At 37.4% G+C, this 17,988-nt stretch overlaps 1 protein-coding gene across 10 annotated transcripts in view; it reads left to right on the forward strand.

Annotated features, from left to right (window-relative positions):
- The window catches only part of RPS6KC1 (ribosomal protein S6 kinase C1), a 92,248-nt gene that overhangs the window by 63,291 nt on the left and 10,969 nt on the right, over window positions 1-17,988 (forward strand). For 9 of the 10 annotated variants that reach the window (XR_012632919.1, XM_074897196.1, XM_074897202.1 and 6 more), the window contains 2 exons: window positions 6,560-8,137; window positions 8,409-8,498. Coding sequence is in view for 8 of the 10 variants with exons in the window: in XM_074897196.1 (XP_074753297.1) it covers window positions 6,560-8,137; window positions 8,409-8,498 (1,668 nt within the window). In the remaining 2 variants the exon portion in view is untranslated. Of the gene's footprint in view, window positions 1-6,559; window positions 8,138-8,408; window positions 8,499-17,566; window positions 17,867-17,988 lie in introns of all 10 variants that reach the window. The other variant, XR_012632920.1, reaches the window with a different exon arrangement.

The following is a 17,988-nucleotide window of genomic DNA, read 5'->3' on the forward strand; positions in this document are numbered from 1 at the left end:
AATAATTTTGTGTTGCTTCTAGAACTGTTTACCTCATGCCTGTGCACCTCATGCTGTCCCAGGAGACTGATGCTGGAAAGTGAATCAGGAGAAAGGCTTCATTTTCTAGTTCTGCATGAATAAAGCATGAATAAAATTGGGCTAAAGTTATGCTGTACTATATGCAGGGACTAGTCTGGCTCACCCTATTGATGATGGTCTCTATCACTTCAGTCTTATGTTAGTAGCACTTATCCTTTAAATTATAAGGATAATGGTATCTGGAATCCCTATAGATAAAGCTATCTTAAAATTTCATCCATCTTAGACCAAATATAAATAGAGAAGGTGCTTGTAGTTAATTTTTGGAAATGATAAAAATTTCTAGGACAGTACTTTTTAAGTGATAGTCTCTGAAATTTTATTCCATGACTTTATGAATGCTCTTAACATTCATACTCCAAGTACTTCTGTTCCAGTAGGAAAGAAGATTCTGCCAGTCAAATTTATAAGTGGTGGTTATCTATTATGTTAGGTATGTTTGTTACACCATCGGGAAGTTCAAGGATAAAATATTAATGGCCAGTGGTTTGAATTATAGCAAATTCAGCAGAGTTTTAATGTTATGTACATTATGTATTTGCTAAGCAGCTTAGTATTTCCTGTTTCTAGTAAATTTTAAGTACAGCACTATAGGGTTTTGTATGGAATTCTGCAAGCTTGACCGCAGACTCTTACTCAATATGAAGGATTTTTTGTTCGATCTTTTTTTTTTTTTCCCCTTTTGGTAAAGCATATTGCCATTACATGCTCAGAATTGATGAGTGAGGTCTTGGGTTCTCTTACAGGCTTTTCTCATGGTATAGTTGAGGCTTCAAGGGTGTCTCAGAAACACAAAAGTCCATAAAGTTATCTTGTAGCTTTGTTGGGAAGCTCTTGGCAAATTCTAGTGTGGTAGAGAGCCAATCTGATGTTAATAAGGCCTCGCTTCTTCTTGGCACTACCAACTCCAGAAATTTTAGAAACAGATGCTTCAAAAATAGGCTGGGGGGCTTCCATGGGACATCAAAGTTTAAGTGGCTGTTAGAAGCTGTCAAATCTCTTTAAGCATAAACAAGCTGGAGTTCCTATCAATCTGGAGAGCACTCAAGAAACTTCATGCTGAAGAGGCTTGCTGCACACAGGAATTGATAGACAACAACAGGATAGTATTCTGGCTTCCAAAGATAGAGATTTGTTGTTAGGAAAGGAGATAGTGCTAGCTGTAAATATGCAACAGCAATTGGAAAATGTAGGAAAGGTGAGATGGGCCTTGGCAAATGACTTTTTTAGGAGGCTGCTTTGAAATAATAGCTTTTGCTCAAAGTGTGTCAGGAAGTGGGAGCTTTGCCTAAACTAGCAAACTTTGTAGCAGAGATTCACCAGCAGAAGTGGAAGCAGCCATGCATATAACTGGTGTTTGTAACTACTGTCATGTTAGAGATTTAGGTTGGAGATTAGCTTCCAATTCATGTGTATGCTGCAACCTCACTGTGGCTGCCATTGGGATGCTGTGAAACATTGTTGTATCATGGTAGTAGTACCTATGTGTCTGGTTCTCTTTTGGCCTAGAAAATGTGCAAGCATAATTTTATGTAGTTGTATATTAACATGATGATATTTACCAGTAGACATGTTTTTATTGAAAAGGAGAACAGTGATTCTAAGAAAACAGCAAGGTTGTTCTTTTTCCAACAAGGAAGAATATTAATTTGCATGAGGTGCATGACTTATGATTGGTACTTCTGGCCATAAACAAGTTCTGATGCAGTGATGCAGAGAGTTGTGCCTGGTTTTGGAGAGTAATTCAAGCAGATGTCTTTCAGTACTCTGTTTTTCTTCCCTATCCGATCACAATTATTTGGAAGCCCGGATTGTTCACTTTGACTTTCTTAGGGATTTCCTAAATACAGTGACAGCTCCATTCTTAGCTGCATTACAGTTTTACAGGAGTTGGAGTATATCATCCTTCAGAGTAAACTCATGGGCCAAATCAGCAAAAGCCATTAATTTATTTTGGAATATGTTTCCTTAGTCATCCAGTCTTTCAGGATGTGAAGCTGAAATGGTAAGCATCTGAGCACCGGCTAAGGAAAAATCCAACAGGTCATGAATTTTTCTTGTCAGGTAGAACAAAAACATGTTTAGGAGACTAAATTTGCTGATTTGTTAGGTTTCATTTTATCCTATGATACATATTACATAGTCTCTGTATCTTCTTCTCTTTGATGTTCCTCTGTCAAGTGCTATTAATAACAAAAAACTGCAAAAATGTTTGAAAGAATGTAAAGATATGCAACTAACAAGATTCCTGTCCAGCTTCATCACCTGATCACTTTGTGCTGAAATTTCCTGTTGATTATTTTGGACAATCACTTTTTAGATTCCTTGTCTAGAACCAGAGGTATAACCTCCAGAGTGCTGGAAATGTGGTTAAGTAAGGCAATTCTATTAAGTAATTTTACATTTAAGAGAATACAGAGCTTGGTGATTTTCATGTCCTAACAAAACCAGAAAGAATAAGCCGGACTGGTTGTAGAGGCAGTTCTTGGTAGAAGAAAATAATCTTAATAATTAGTTGTGTTAATAGTGTACTTCTGAAATTGTATTAAACACTAATAAACCTTAGCTTAAAAAAGTAGCTTTTATAGTTATTTAGTATGTTACTCTATTTGACAATGACTGAAGCTTACTTGTTTGGATTGATTTCTGTAATTTTAGTTTTTATAGATTCCTGATACTATATTAGCATGGCTTGCTAATGGGTTTTCTTGATCTTACACAACACATGGGGAGAGGGGAAAAGATTATTAGTATGTCATTCATAAAGGCATAATTATATACCCAGATACAAATATCACTCTTGTTTGACCCTGGATTGGACGTTTTCAGAAAGGAATAAAATTGTTGTTTTTCACTATAGAACACAATTATTGAATAGCATTTATTTACGTATTTCCACTTGACCAGGAGGCCAGTCTTGAAATATTTGTATGTAAACATATTTGGACATATTTCATTTATTTATTTATTTATTTATTTACTTGCATTTAACTCTAAATTGGAGTTGCAGTAAGTAGTCATTTCCACTGTGATTTCTAAGTCCAAGTGATTATTAAGGAACACCTTTTTTTAAAAAGGTAAGATAATTTGCAAATTTGTATTTATGTAAATACAGACATTTACAAACAGAAAACGAGTTATTGTTGCAGTTCTGGCTGTTTTCACAGGTGGACAGTGGTGAATTCCTGACTACTGTAAGGATAAAGAGATTTTCTTTGTCTTTTGCAAATTTTAGGTTTGCTGAAGGCATTTGAAATTTGAATATTTTTTTAAAACATAACCTAAACCTCTTGACTCTTCCAGTGATTTTTCTGTGGGGTTTTGAAGGATTGATCTCAGCATATCTGTTTTCCTTCCTTAATCCTTCTTGGGTCTCCTTCTTTCTTAAGCTACACTAACACTTTGAGTAGATGCCAAAATCTAGTGGAGTATGCATGAAATCTTGCATGAAGTGTGGTGAAGGGAGAAGGCGACAAGAGTTGTCCTGAGAGCAGCTTGACCTGTCTATAGGTGATAAGCTATGTTGTGTGAGAGTAATTCTTGCACTTTTCATACTGCTGGGCAGCCCAGCCCCTTCTTACCTTAATATAGGGGTGCGAAACATTTAGGTCAGTGAGAGCTGTTCAGCTGTCAGATGTAAAAGCACACCTGGTGTCCAGCAATGACACAGGAAAAAAACCATGATAGTAGCTCACAGAAATAAGGTTTGGAGCTTCCTGCACCCCTGGGTCAAAGCTCAACCCATGCCTCCGTTAGAAAGACCTTTTCTTAACTATACTTCCATCTGAGGAAGGACTGATGGTGCTAATATTTGCATTAAAGCTGTACCTGGAGGCTGGGGGGCTGTTGTGCCAGGCACTCTCCAAAGCTGCAAAAACGTAATGTGGGTTTTCATGGGTCGTGTTCTGTGAACGCCCTTTGAAACCTGAGATTTGTGTTTTCATAAGAAATTTGTGAAGCACAAATAATAAACACTAGTAATATGAAGACAGAAATATTTAGTGTTTGCTTGTACTAATTAATATAATGCAGGTAGGATGGGGAGACTTTGTATTTTATTAAATGCAGCAGGGGCCTGGTTGTCAAATGAGATTTTATTGTTTGGTATGAAACAACCCGGAATAATTCCATGCCTAGTTCATAAATTGGGCAATGTTATTTTGCAAGCACTTTTTACTTAAAGTAATTTAATTAAAATTTTTAAAGAAAAATTAATTGTATAAAAATATTGTTCCGTCAGAATCTTGGGGTAAAATTAAACTTTAATGTTACTTCTGTTGTCATGGATGAAAGTGTGGAAAAGTAGAGAAAGTCTATCACTTTTACATAAAAATACATGTGTTCTCACTCTCTGTCTCATTTTCTTTGATGTTGTTTTCTCTTCCTGCCATTCCATGGCAAAAGCATGAATAAATGTAAAAATGTAATATTAGAAAAAGAATTATTGGTGGTTATGGGGTGACCAACTTTTATTTCTACCAAATCAGTTTAAAACCCATAATTCTGAAGTCCTGTGCAAGCTACAGGACTTAGAAGGGACTGCCTTGGCTCTGCCTTTGCCTTTGCCCTGCTGAACAGCTGTGTAACCTGTCATATTTAAGGCAAGTGGCTTCATCTTAAGCGTCTGCGTGGACTCGCTGCTTTTCACGGAGGCAAGGTCCTGCTCATCAGGCACTTCTGGCAGGACCAAGGCCCCTGGTCTCACTGATGCAGGGCAGCAGGTCTCTGGTATCCAGGCCAGCTCAGAGTCTGTCAGTACCCAGGGGGCAGCCTGCTTCACTGGGCTTGAGGGCTGCTGCTCTGCTGGGGGTGGCTGATGAGCCATGTCTTGCTGCTGTAGCATGGCACACTGTAGGTATTTTCAGTGCATCTTTGGGTAAGTATTTAAAGTGCTTATGCAATACAGTGGTCTGTATAGCAGTTATTTTTCCCTTCTCTTAGAGCATTGCTTCTGTGCGTTCACCTGGCATCCTTTCTCATCATCTTCTAGAAAGTGGCAAGGGTCATTCTGACCTACTAAGTCTGTTTGTAGCTTATGGCAGAAACCATGTGGATTAATAGATCTAAATTGTCATTTTTACCATTGGGCTCAAGCTGTTAGAATTACCTCTTAATATTTTTAATATACTTAGTTTCACCACAACCAGCAAGATTTTTTTTTTTCCCCTCCTTCAAAAACAAGTCTTGTCTTAGCCAGGGGGATGGAGGGCAAGAAAATTCCACATTATGTTATTCAAATTCATTTTTAAAGTATCAAGCCTTTGATAAGTTATTTTTGAAATACCTGAGAATATAGAAAACCTGTTCCTAGGCAATGAAAAATGCTTTCTTCTTTTATTGTACTTTTTAAAGGAATTTTGCCTGATATGGAGAGTGTTTAAAAATAACTATTAAAGACTGTATTTTGGAAAAAATATAAAACTCTGTTTTATCCAAATAAGTAAAAAAAAAAAAAAAAAGAAAGAAAAAAGAGAAAACCAATCAGAACTTTGCAGATGCCCAGTAGGCTGGATACTTATTTTTTTCTTCTACAAAGATTTTGTTAGAACTCCCACATTTTCCAGAATTTCTTTACAATCTTTTAAACCGAAATGTCTTGACTTCGCATTTTTCCATAAGTTATCAAAGGTGGCTTTCTGGCTTTAAGCCTAAGTCTTTGACACGTGCAAGAGATGCAGTAACTTCTTGATTTTTTTTTTTTGCAAATTATGTTTTGTAATCTGTAAGCTTTTTTTTAATATGCACACTATTTGGAATCGTAAGGAGTCCTATTTTGTATTTTTTAAGTGTAATCATTACTTTTGGAGCTGTAACTTTCCTTGATGAGTCTTTGATGTGAAGGAACTGTTTTGCCAGTGTAACTTAGAGTATTGATAAATCCTTTCTTGAGTTCTGAAGTTAAAGGGAGAAACACATCCATATTTAACTAACAAGATCCACTTTTCCAAAGAGAGAAACAGACCCTTAAAACATCCTCCTAATGTGAGGTAATTCCCTTCCCTTTGCCAAACCTGCTAATTAGTAGTTTTTAGTCTGTCTCCCCTAATGTTGTTCATGAGCTTGGGGCTGTGACAGAGCAGTGTTCAGTACAGGCAGAACTGGTGATGGGCACTAAACCATTTGATCTTCCCTAGTTTTTGCTTTCTTTTGAGACAGCAGAAGGAGAGTAGTCACCACCATGTAACTTGAGACAGATTCTGGAATGTGACTTTACTGAAGTTTAAAATAAAAAAGCTTAATCTCAGATACAACTCTTTAAATATTTATATATTAATACAAATTGCTTGAAAAGGAAGTTTTGGTCCCTGTATTTATTTCCTTCTGAGGTAGCAGGAAGGAAGCAGATCCAGCTTGCTCTATGGACATAAGGAGGTAATGTATTGTGACAATGAGGGTATTAGCCTGTTTTATAGTGGAACTGATACTATTTTGAGTAAAATTAAAAGATTTCCTCCCCCCTCCCCCCCTCTTCTTGCAGGAGGAAAACTGTGGTCTTACGTCAGTAAGTTCTTAAACAGAAGTCCTGAAGAGAGCTTTGAAATTCCTGAACCCAGAACATCCAGTTCAACTAAAATTTACCTGGAGCAGCCAACACCAAGTCCTAAAGAAATTGGTAGCAGCACTGATTCCAGAGAAAGCTATGGGGAGAGCACGCTGAAGGTGGTCCCGCTGAAGAGCAGCCTAACACCGAGCTCTCAGGATGACAGCAGCAACCAGGATGATGGCCAAGAGAGTTCCAAATGGATGGACTCAGGATCCAGCTCAGAAGAAGAGTGCACTACTAGTTATTTAACATTATGCAATGAATATGGGCAAGAAAAAATTGATTCTGGCTCTCTAAATGAGGAACCGGTGGTTAAACTGGAGAGTGAAGGTCTGAATACCAAAGAGAGAAGTTGCTTACAGAAATGCAGTGTCACTGGCAGTGATAGCTTCACCTCTCAGGTTGCATCTCAGGAACAAAAGCTTTTCATTGACGATGCTGAGTCAGAAATAGCTAGCCCTACTAGGATATTGGACTCATTAACTAAATCAAAGAACAGCCCTATGGAACTCTTCAGGATAGACAGCAAAGATAGCACTAGTGAGCTCCTGGGGCTTGATTTTGGAGAAAAATTATATAACCTGAAATCAGAACCTTTGAAGCCATTGTTTTCTGTCTCAGATCATGACAGAAGCTTGGATGCTCTAGACAACAAAATGGGTGTGAGAGCTCATGATACCATCAGCAGGGGTTCAAACGACTCTGTGCCAGTTATCTCCTTTAAGGATGCTGCTTTTGATGATGTAAATAGCATTGACGAAGGAAGGCCTGATCTCCTAATAAACTTACCTGGTATGTCTGATGAAACAGAAGAGGCAGCAGTGTCAAGGCCAACAAAGTTTACAAAAACTGATAGAGACATGTTGGAAGTAAAGTTATTAGAAACACCTGATGTCTTACAATTAAATAATTCTGCAGAGACATGCAAAGCATTTGATCAAGAGCCAAATCATGTGGCACCAGAAGTGGGTGATCCTTCCTGTGAGGAAGCAAATGGACAAAGTGGTGTCACTCAGGGAGCTCTTGGGACCCTCTTTACATCTGACCAAGAGGTAGGTAGTTCAGAAGACGGGGCTGTGTTTCAGGGGCTTGGACCCTGCTCCTTAAACGTGACGAGCAAAGAAGAAAATTTATTTGTTTCCAACCCACTCTCAGGTGCTCAAGATGTTAGCTTGGATGGAGAAATGTTAAGAAATGAAGCAGTGTTGCTGTTTTCTGATCAAACTGAAGACTTTGGGAAAGAGGAAACAGACTTGGCTTTGTTACCAGCAGCTGAAAGTAAAAAGACAACACCAAAGAGGGAAGACAAAATAGCAGTAGCAGGGGAGAAGGAGATACATCAGATTTTTCAGGACCTCGACGAAAGATTAGCGATAACCTCCAGGTTTTATATCCCAGAGGATTGCATTCAAAGATGGGCAGCTGAAATGGTTGTAGCCCTTGATGCTTTACATAGAGAAGGAATTGTGTGCCGCGATTTGAACCCAAACAACATCTTATTGAATGATAGAGGTCAGGAACTTTTGCAAATGCATTTCTTTTTATTCGCTGTTGCTTCCAATTAACTGAGTAGGCGTTTTATCTTGTAATTAGTATCTTCATTTCCTGTCTAGAGCTTCATTATCAGTGCAGCAAATTCACCCCCAGTAATAGCTTCTAGTACTTAATGATGCCATTATTCTTAATGATACTGTTTTTAGCTACAAAAGGAGTAATTACAGTTCACTTCTGCAGAAAATGGAAGGGAAAAATGTTTTGATTTCTCCTGTCGTTTTGTTTTTAGGACACATTCAGCTAACGTATTTTAGCAGGTGGAGGGAGGTTGAAGATTCCTGTGACAACGATGCCATAGAGAGAATGTACTGTGCCCCAGGTTAGAGCAATCACCTACAATGTTTCACTTGGAAAGTAGATTAGCAGCTTTCATTTTCTCACAGAACCTCTATAGTATAGAGCTCGAGATCATGCAATATCTGAATTTTCTTTGCTTTTTCCTGAATGTCTTAAAAAGCTAGAGGACTCATAACTGCTTTATTGTTGAAGTGTGGTGGTGGTTGTTAGATCATTTCCATAAAGTGTAATTGTATTGAATGTCTTGTTTAAGTAAATTTAAGTAATGTTTTGTTTTCTTGCAGTTATTTGCTATGTATGAGTACATCTTGATAACTGAAAAGAGCAAATAAGGGAAAGGGCAGACTGAAAAGATGACACTAAGAGCCTTAAAAATGCAAAAAATTATACCTGCAAAGAACATGGGGGGAAAAAAGCCATATCAGTTTGAAAAATACAACCCTAATAGGCTCAGAGATGCCTCTGACATTTTTGATGAGCTACAGTTGGCTTTGAAATAGTTTAGAGGGCTCTTTTCTTAGAACTGCTTTCATCAATCATGACGGTGATAAAATCAGTATCTCTTGGGTTTTTATGTCAAGGATGGCAATGGAAACTGAGCCCTCCCTCTTTTGCCCTTTCCAAATTTTATTTTCTGCTAATATAGTGGTCAAATGGTAGTGACAGCCAAAAATCAGGTGTTTTACTTATAATGTCATGTTTTAAAAATTTCATAGATAGCTTAAAATGCCTTACTTTTAGAGTTGAAATGACTACCGGGAGGCTATTCAGATTTTCAGTTTCTCTGTTTTTTTATTCTGAATTTGAAATACTGACATACTCTTTCTGCTGAGCGTGTGGTCTGGCTAGACATTGCAACTTGGCATGCAGGTAGTCCTTAAGCTCAGAAAAATTTATGAAAGAAATGTGCTCATAAAAATTTAGAGTAGGAGTTACCGGCAGTGAAAGTTCTGAACTTAGTTTGGCATCAGGTGTTTATTCTGTGACTTAGTCCTGCAACTGAAGTACGATAAGGAACTGCTATCTGTGAATAAAGGTGGTAGGATCTCGACAAAAATTTGAATGCCAGCCTCTTAAGATAAACAGTAAATAAAATCTTTTCTATCCAGGTGCAAGTCAAAAGGGCAGGTATTAGAGAAAAGAATTCTTTTTACCTATCAAAGCAAACCCAGCACCTTCATTCTACCTTCACCCCACTTTAATTCAAGAACATGAAAATTGGGAAATCCCAGCAACTCTTGTGATTGTTAAATAGAAATATGTCCTGGTTGCCAACGTACATGATGTCCTGTTAGAAAGAGGCATTTTCCTGCCTCCCTAACCCAGCTTTGTACAAAGCGCTCCCTAGTTGAGTAGTAGCAAAGATGGAAGTGCAGTCTTTTCCCACCCTGTCATCATTAATGAGCTGTGAAAGTCAAAGCTTAATTTTTCTGTATTTTAATGAGGATCCAAAGAGAGACTTTTTTTGCCCCTTAAGCCCCAACCAGCCAACTCTTGCAGTAATTAAGTGTTTAGGGAGCAGTTGAAATAATATTTAGAAGTCCCCAAATGCAAGAATAAAGTTTTCCTCACCATCATTATTTCCACCTCACAGCACAGGTGTGGTATCCATCCGGGCTCTTCTTGGTTAAGTTGCCCTCTCCTCTCCGCCCTCTCTGCCCTACCCCAAGCTGCAGTTTGTTTTGTGTGTCTGTAACTGGGGAGCTACAAGATGAAGATTTGAAAATGCAAATAATAGATATATGCAAGATGGCTGAACTGATACTGCTCTATGATTCTTACCTTTCATACTTCTTGATCTTAATATTATCTCTGCAAACTGTACTCTTATTTTAGTGTAGCTATTTTGTGCTAATTTTTGCGTAGGAGGGTCATACTTGGTATAACATAGCAGTACAGAACATATTTTGGAGCCAAGTGCCATTCTATTCTGAGCAATGATTTAATACCTGTACCTTCAATAATGGTGTATAGCTGAGTTCAAAGCAGCTTTTTCTTAGGTCTGCTGCTGCTGCTAAATCTTGCTCTAGAGCTTTTGATCAGTATTAAAAATATAATCATGTTAGTGGGCTTTCTTTAGGCTCCAATGTTACAGAAAAAAACCCCCAACACCTTATTTTGATGATTAGTTTTCATTTTAAGGAGTATACCATGTTCCTGGAACCCATGTCTCCCTTTTATCATGATAGCATTGCTCCTCAAGCTGCTTCGAGAAACTGACAAGTTCAGGGTTTTTATTCTTTTAAAGTTGATTTTTAAAACTGATCATAATGTTTCTCACAGCTTGCCTTTTTCCTCCTGAAGGAAGGGCTGCACTTTTATAGAGGTGAACAAGTGATCTTCACAAAATTCATCAGGTCTTATGATTTCTTATCATAACACAACATAGTGACTAAACAAAGTGACTCAAAGTGAGTCTTTATCTTGTTTTAAATTTTCCTGGTGTTTCCAGTATTGTGTGCTGTGTTGCCCTACCTCTGGGTATTCGGCTTTCCCTCTCTTTTTCTCTCCTAACTGAAGGATGAGTGAAACTTGACTTGCCAAATTTTGTCTCCATGTGTTTAGCTTGGTGTGTGTTTTCATCAAGAGTTCGGGTTAGAATAGGATTTGGGTATGATAACTTGTATGTTATGTGATTTCAATGTTTTGTTACTTAAATACGCTTGTTAAAAGTATGTAAGAAAGGGAAGATGTCTTTTATCAAATACTGCCTTTTAGGGTCTGGTGTTGTAGACTGAGAACAGGTGATGAGTCTTGGGATGCAGTTCTTTTTCTGCATTGGTTTTTGAGGAGCAAATTTTGGAGGCAGAGAAGAGAATGAATGTGAAATTTAAACAGGTCACAGGATATCTTCAATTTAAAATAGGTAGGAAATTGTATTGTAGAGTTAAGTGAAAGATATAAAAATGTATTTGAAATTGTTTTATCTTTTCAATTGATTAAGGTTTCAGGTGTTACCTTTTTACAGTCCAAGTTATAAAGTGCTTAGCAGTTAAGTGCCTGAGGACATATTTAATTTTTAAGTTGCTTTATTGATTGAAAGAAAACATGGAGTCTAAATTCTACAGTTTATATATCAGAACCTAATTCCTGGAGGGGCTAGTAATAAAACTGTATTAATGTTGAAGCTTTTCAGACCCAGGGGAGAATAGAGGTCCAGCTACATGGAGCTTGCTTGTGGGATCTAGGATTTTGTATTTGAGGCTTTCGGTACCCCAAGTTGTAACCTTGTATTGAAGCAAAGCAAGGTAGTATTGGTACAGAAGTGGTTTTGAGGTCCTTGCCATGGTGAATAGCAAGGACTTGCTCAGCTCTTGTTATCCTATGAAAAGTGAAGAGGCAATGTGACTGCATATGTAGGAAAAAGATTATGCACTGTATATTTAAAATAACAGAACAAATGCAAACATTATAAATGGAGAGGTGTCAAAAAGATGAGGGAAGAGATAGTTTACATTCCCTGCTAGCAATATAGTTAATTTTGTATGAAATAACAATTTTCATTTTATATCGTGCATAAATTAAAAGCAAGCTAAATCTGTTGCAAGAAGTGGCACTTCTCCACTATCGACAGCAGGTGGCATTGTACCATTAATGGATTTTGCTGTTGCACTTGCTGGCTCTCATTTGCCTAACTTCACGTAAGAAGGAAGATGCGGTTTATTTGTAATTATTTGCATATCAAGAATTGTACTCGCAAGCTCAGAGTCGTGGTGTGTTACAGTGCTGTTGAATCTGTTGGTGAAGCTGGATAACTCTCTTTACTCCTGCATAGTTCTACTCGATTAAAAAAAAAAGTTCATGCTGAACCAACTACTGTAACAACAAAGCTATCTGCAGATGCTTAAAAGTAGCGCCTGTGCTACACTTTGATTAATGGCCAAACTAAATCTTTGCTGTTCACCTATGATAAGTCAAATGTTGTTTCTCTAACCCACAAGGGAAGTGATGGATTATAAATCATCTCCTATAAACTCAACACCACTTCGAGTAAAACTGTGGGGATTTTGGCCAAGAATAACCTATTTGCTTTTAAAGAAGACATCAAGCACTTGTAACTGAGAATTTCTGCCTATTTAATATGGTTAAGGTGACTAATGTGAGGTTTTTGTGGGGTTTTTTTCTTCAACTTTCCTCTTTACAGTAATTTTGTTTTCTGAATGTTTTAAAGTATGCTAATCAGCTGATGCCTGAATACAAAGTTATTAGCAGATCAGATGAGAATGATTCACTTCTGTTTAAACAGCCCTTTGCTCTCCATGCCCCCTGAGAACTCTTATCACATATTTGTCCAAAAACCCCCACAAAAACTAACAAAAAATCCCTCGCATTATCCACCTGCCTGGTGCCTGATGGTATCAGCAATGTATCTCTTTATCTCTTGGTTAATGTGCCTTGGTATTCAGAAGGGGGGAAAATTCCAGTAACAGATTCAATTTACACGGACAGAAACTTGAGCAAATGCCAGCCTAGCAGGGGGGCCATTATTCTGCTCTATAAATAAGTTTAAAAAAGAAACAAACACACACACAAACCTGTGGATCAACATGTTTTGGTCTAATTGAAGGAAAAGGAAGATAGATGAATTTTGAAATGCAAATGATCACCTTCTGTTATTTAAGTATCAATTTTGTCAACTTTGTGATCTTAAATATAAAGAGTTGCTACCTTTTAAATGCAGTAATAATTACATTCCGTTCTTGATAGTGGTGATTTTTAAAATCAAATTGGTGGCTTAAAAAAAAAAAAGCCCCTTCATAGTATGCTTAATACTTGTGAGAAAGACAAAACTGTCTACAGCCACCGTCTAGTCAAGACTGTCTTCAACTGAAACAGAATAAGTTAAGGATTTACTCATAGAGAGAAACCTTTTAGGTACTTTTTCAGTCTAACCTGTGAAGTGTCATGTTATAGAAGCAGCTTGCTGGTCTAACATCTTGTGTAAATACAACGTGTGAATGAGATGTTTTATTTACACTCTCCGAGTTCTCGTTCCAGCAGCAGGGATGTGTTCTGTCGTTCATCCCTGTAGTGTTTTCAGAGGATGAGATTTCAGAACTGGGCTGCCTTTGGAGTCTTTTTTCTGTCTTGTCCAAACAATGAGTTTTCACCAGACTGTGTTTACTAAAAACTGGAGGTTTGCGTTTTGAGATCGTAAACCCAAAGGGAGCTTAACTTCATAGAAAATGTAAGTAAGAAACTGGCCATCAGTAATGCATCATATTATTCTGATGCTTTCATAAGCTGCGTGCTATAATCAAGCCTTATTTACAGAAGCTAGCCTTCACAGAAGCCCTTACATAAATTTATGGTGTATTTAGTTTTATCTGACCTGCTACTAATTGTACACAATGCAAAACCTGAGCAAAAATAAGGCTTTGTGGGTAAAGGATTTTGTTCCAAAAAAACCCCAAAACGCTTCAATGTGCTACCTGTTTTTTGTACTCCCAAATGAAGATGTTACTTCTGCTCTTAGACAATTGAAAATACAGATGCAAAGTGCAGCTGATAACCTAAAACATACGGCATGAAAATAAAAATTGCTAGGTTGCTATTATTAGACTATATGCTATAATTTTTATTTACTGAATAAGGAAAAAATTATTTGTCTCTGTTTACCAAATAGATATTTGATGCTGGAAAACCTGCACATTATTTGTGTATGTGTTTTTCAGTAGGAGTTTGCAGGCACTCATTAAATCTGCTATTCTGTATTATAGTAATTTAATTTGAGTAGATTGTTTAAGAAGCAAAATAACTGTGGTAGATTAAAGTGCCATTGACCCTGAGAGGTGTCGAGGGGTGGGCTGGTCTCATGGTTATCATGTAAGACTGGACTTCCTAGATTTTATCTCTGATTCTGTCCTAGCTTTTTGTGTGACATTAATGTCTCAGGATAATCCTAAAAAGGAAAGGAAAAACAGGGCAGGTGAATGAGCTTTGAGGAGCAGAGACAGAAGGATGGGCTAGCTTGATTTGAAAAGTCCTAGTGATAGGAAACAGGACTAAACATTTAAAAGGAAAAATATTTCACTGGCATGAATAACGAGGAAAGGTCTGGAGCTGCAGAAAGAGTACTGATTATTGTGAAGCTGGGAATAACAACTTTAGAATAACCATTTGGAGTGGGACAGCTCTCCAAAGACACCTGAGTGTCCCAAAGAAAACAATCACAACTCACTGCTCCCAAAAGAGCAAGATGTCATGAATCTGGAGTAGGTAATTGAAAGCACAGGTCTGGGGAGAGAATCAGGTGTATTCTGAAAATAATCTGATGTGGTTTGGCACTCAGGCTTGTTGTCAGTACACTATGTGTTTCAGGTGAAATACATGTTCCTGTGGGTTTTTTGTAGACTCTAACCAGAACAGGCAGTACCGAAGCTGTTGATTTGTAAAAATCTGATATTTTAGTCTGGCTGACATAAAATACAGTTAATTCTGGCAGAAACTGTAATTTACCAGTGTGGTGTGGTTGGTTTGGGTTTTTTTTTGTTTTTTTTTTTTAATTTTTTTAATTAGCAGTATTATTATTATTACAGATGGGGCTAAAACTTAAAAATAGTATAGAAGATGCCTTTTGAAAATAAATGGAGCTAGCTGAAAGGTTAATTAGTGTTTGCTTTGTTTTGATAACAGAGCAGTAAAAGTTCCTTTGTCTCTTTTGTCACCTGATTATTTTAGAGGAAGTTTTGATTCCATCTTGGGTTGCTAAAACGAAGAAAAAGCACAGTTCCCTCTATTTTTTTCTTTAGTGACATGAGGAAATTTATTCCAAAGAGGAACATAGATGCTCATATGTTTTTGAATACCTTTAAGATGAAACTTCCTATTTTCATACTCCATTTGATTTTAGCAGGTGCTCATTGGACTTGCCTCACTACTTTATTGTTTAAAGACCATGATAAACTTTTTATACTTAACTATAGATGGTTCAATATTGTGTTTTATAAATTGCTAAAGCATTTTAGGCAAAGCATTATGGCTAGATCGCTTGTGTGATGTGTTATTTAGTGACTGTATCTTATGATATCTTGGCTGACTGAGTCTGCCTAGAGTAAATTAGCTTGGACTCATTTTACTTGGTTCTCTGCAAATGCTTCTTTACACGTATAGATATTAAAATATGATAAAATAGTAAGCTTTAAAAATTAAATGAGTGTAAGGTAAATAGAATTTCTGAAGCGACTCTAATGGCTTTTTTGCGCAACACTGTTTACCTTATTGGCCACAGAAGGTAAAAATATTGTGTCTGATGTTTTCAGGATGTTGGACAAGTCCATTTCCTCCTGAATGGTTTCAGACATCTGATGGTAGTTCAGATGGGTCTCCTTGTTTTCTTATCAGTGCAGAAACAGTACTTGAAGGTATGCTGTTTCTGCTTGAAACACGGGGTAAGGGAAAGGGCCTCCTCAGGTTTTGAAATCCTTATGTCTCAAGAGTCAAATGGCTCCCTTCTTAATTCCAGGAAAACCACCTCAATGCAAAGCCCTTCCTGACTATTAGGTGTTTGGAGGAGCAGTACTTCCTCATAGATTGTATATTCTTGTGAGCTGACCTCAGATACCTTTTTTTTTTTTGGATGTTACAGTTTATCCTACACCTTTGTTCTTGGTGATTCGCAAGGCATCTGGTCTGAGTTGTGCAGTGAATGTCTAAGTCCACCTTTAAGCCTGTCTTCTATTATGTTAACCACTGTGTGTGTTGGTGGGGAGGCCTTATTGTCAGCCCTGGAGGAAACTGAGAAAGTGTTTGAGGTGTGGTAGTAAAAGCCTTAGAAATCCTCCAGCATGAAGGGTATATTTCAGGTTAAAGTGCTGTAGAAAGAATGAGAAAATCAGCCTCGGTGTTATGGTTAATAACTTTATCGAGGATGTGTGTTCAAGAGAGGTGAAGTTCTGCTTTTTTGCTTTAGAATTGGCGCTTCTATTTAGAAATACAGAGCATGGTCAACTATGGCTCCTTTATCAGGAATTAAGGTGTTACTGTGTATAATGCAAATATTGAGATAAGTATGGAAACCATAAAGAAATGGCCTTTCAGTTGAGACCAGCTGCTCTGGTAGGAGGACAGTGCTGGGTAGTGAATGTGTTTACTTGTACCATCAGTCTCTAGCTGAACCTGATAGTGTTTTACAAATCTTCCCTTCAGTTACCCCAATGGCTGCTGTTGAAATTGCTTCTGTGCAGGAATTCAGCACTGCTGTTGATATGTGCTACTTGGTGCTAGATGTTGTATGAACATGCATCGGGAAGGGGGAGAGAAGAAAGCTCTCACTTTTATGGAAGTTGCAGTAAAGTTAGAAAAGCTGCTGAGTGGTTTTTTTTTCCACCCTATTCTTATTTCTCCAGTTTAAAAGGATTTTGTGTTTGAGAATTATATGAAATTTTTTTTCTGCAGTTTATACTGCTAGTCCTAGAAGCACCAACACCATTCACATGTTTGCGCACATTTATGTTTGTACAAACGTGGATAAGGTCCTTGATTTCAAGGTTCGTGAAGTAAAGAATTGGCACAAATATCCCCATGTTATTCACTTAAGCTTATGGGTCGCTACCATTTGTTGTCTAAATTACTTTGCTGATGGATTGAGATGAAAATGTTTTCTTAGTGAAGGCAGATATTGTAGTTCAGATTTATTGCAATATTAAAGCTTTAAAAAAAGCATATGCCCTGTGTGGTATATTACATTAGCTAGCTACTCTGTATCACTTGAAAGCACTTCATAATCTATAGTTTCTAAATTTTCCCATGATGTGTAGTCAAGATAAAATGCAGTAATATTGATGTGATATCCTGAACTTATTATGATCAGCATATTGCATCAGAAGTAATGTGACCTGTTCAAAGTAAGGGAATGTAAACAACACATGTTTATTTCTAGTACTCACAATGATTTTTTGTCTTTTTTTTTTTAAGGAAAACATTTGTTTTGATCTGAAGTAAACTTTGGGACCTAGGGAAAGCAGCAGGCAAGAAAACAGACATTAGGGAATAGGAGAAAAGTTGAGCTAAAATTTAGTTTTTGTAAAAAAGAATACTCAGATGTTCCCCTCAGCTGAATGTTTCATTTTCTGTTCTGTGTTGGTTCAGAAGACTTGTCTTGCAGTTTCTGCTGTGTGCATGAGAACCCAGCCAGAGCCCTTCAGCCCAGGAAGAAGTCTGTGTACTTGACTGTTCTCAATTTATCCCACTTGTGTCATTTTGGTTACGGTCAAAAGTGGATGGAAGAGTTCAGTGCTGCTGTCTTAAGAGATCTGCAGTGACATTTGTTTTACTTGGCATATATTGAAACTGTTCTTAACGGTTGAAAGTATGAGCTCGGATTTTGGAGAAGTGGATTCCACTTTACTTTTCGACTCTTACTCTTTGTCCATTTTCTTCATCAGTGAAGTAAGTGAGGTTACATCAACTTCCCATAATGTACAGTGTGTGATTCTGTGAAAGAAGACAGGGTGACTTTGATGCTTCAAAGAACTGGATCAGTACCTGATTGACAACATAAAAGGAAATAA

Source organism: Athene noctua, chromosome 1 (genome assembly GCF_965140245.1).
Source record: "Athene noctua chromosome 1, bAthNoc1.hap1.1, whole genome shotgun sequence".
In the NCBI taxonomy this organism is placed as follows: Eukaryota; Metazoa; Chordata; class Aves; order Strigiformes; family Strigidae; genus Athene; species Athene noctua.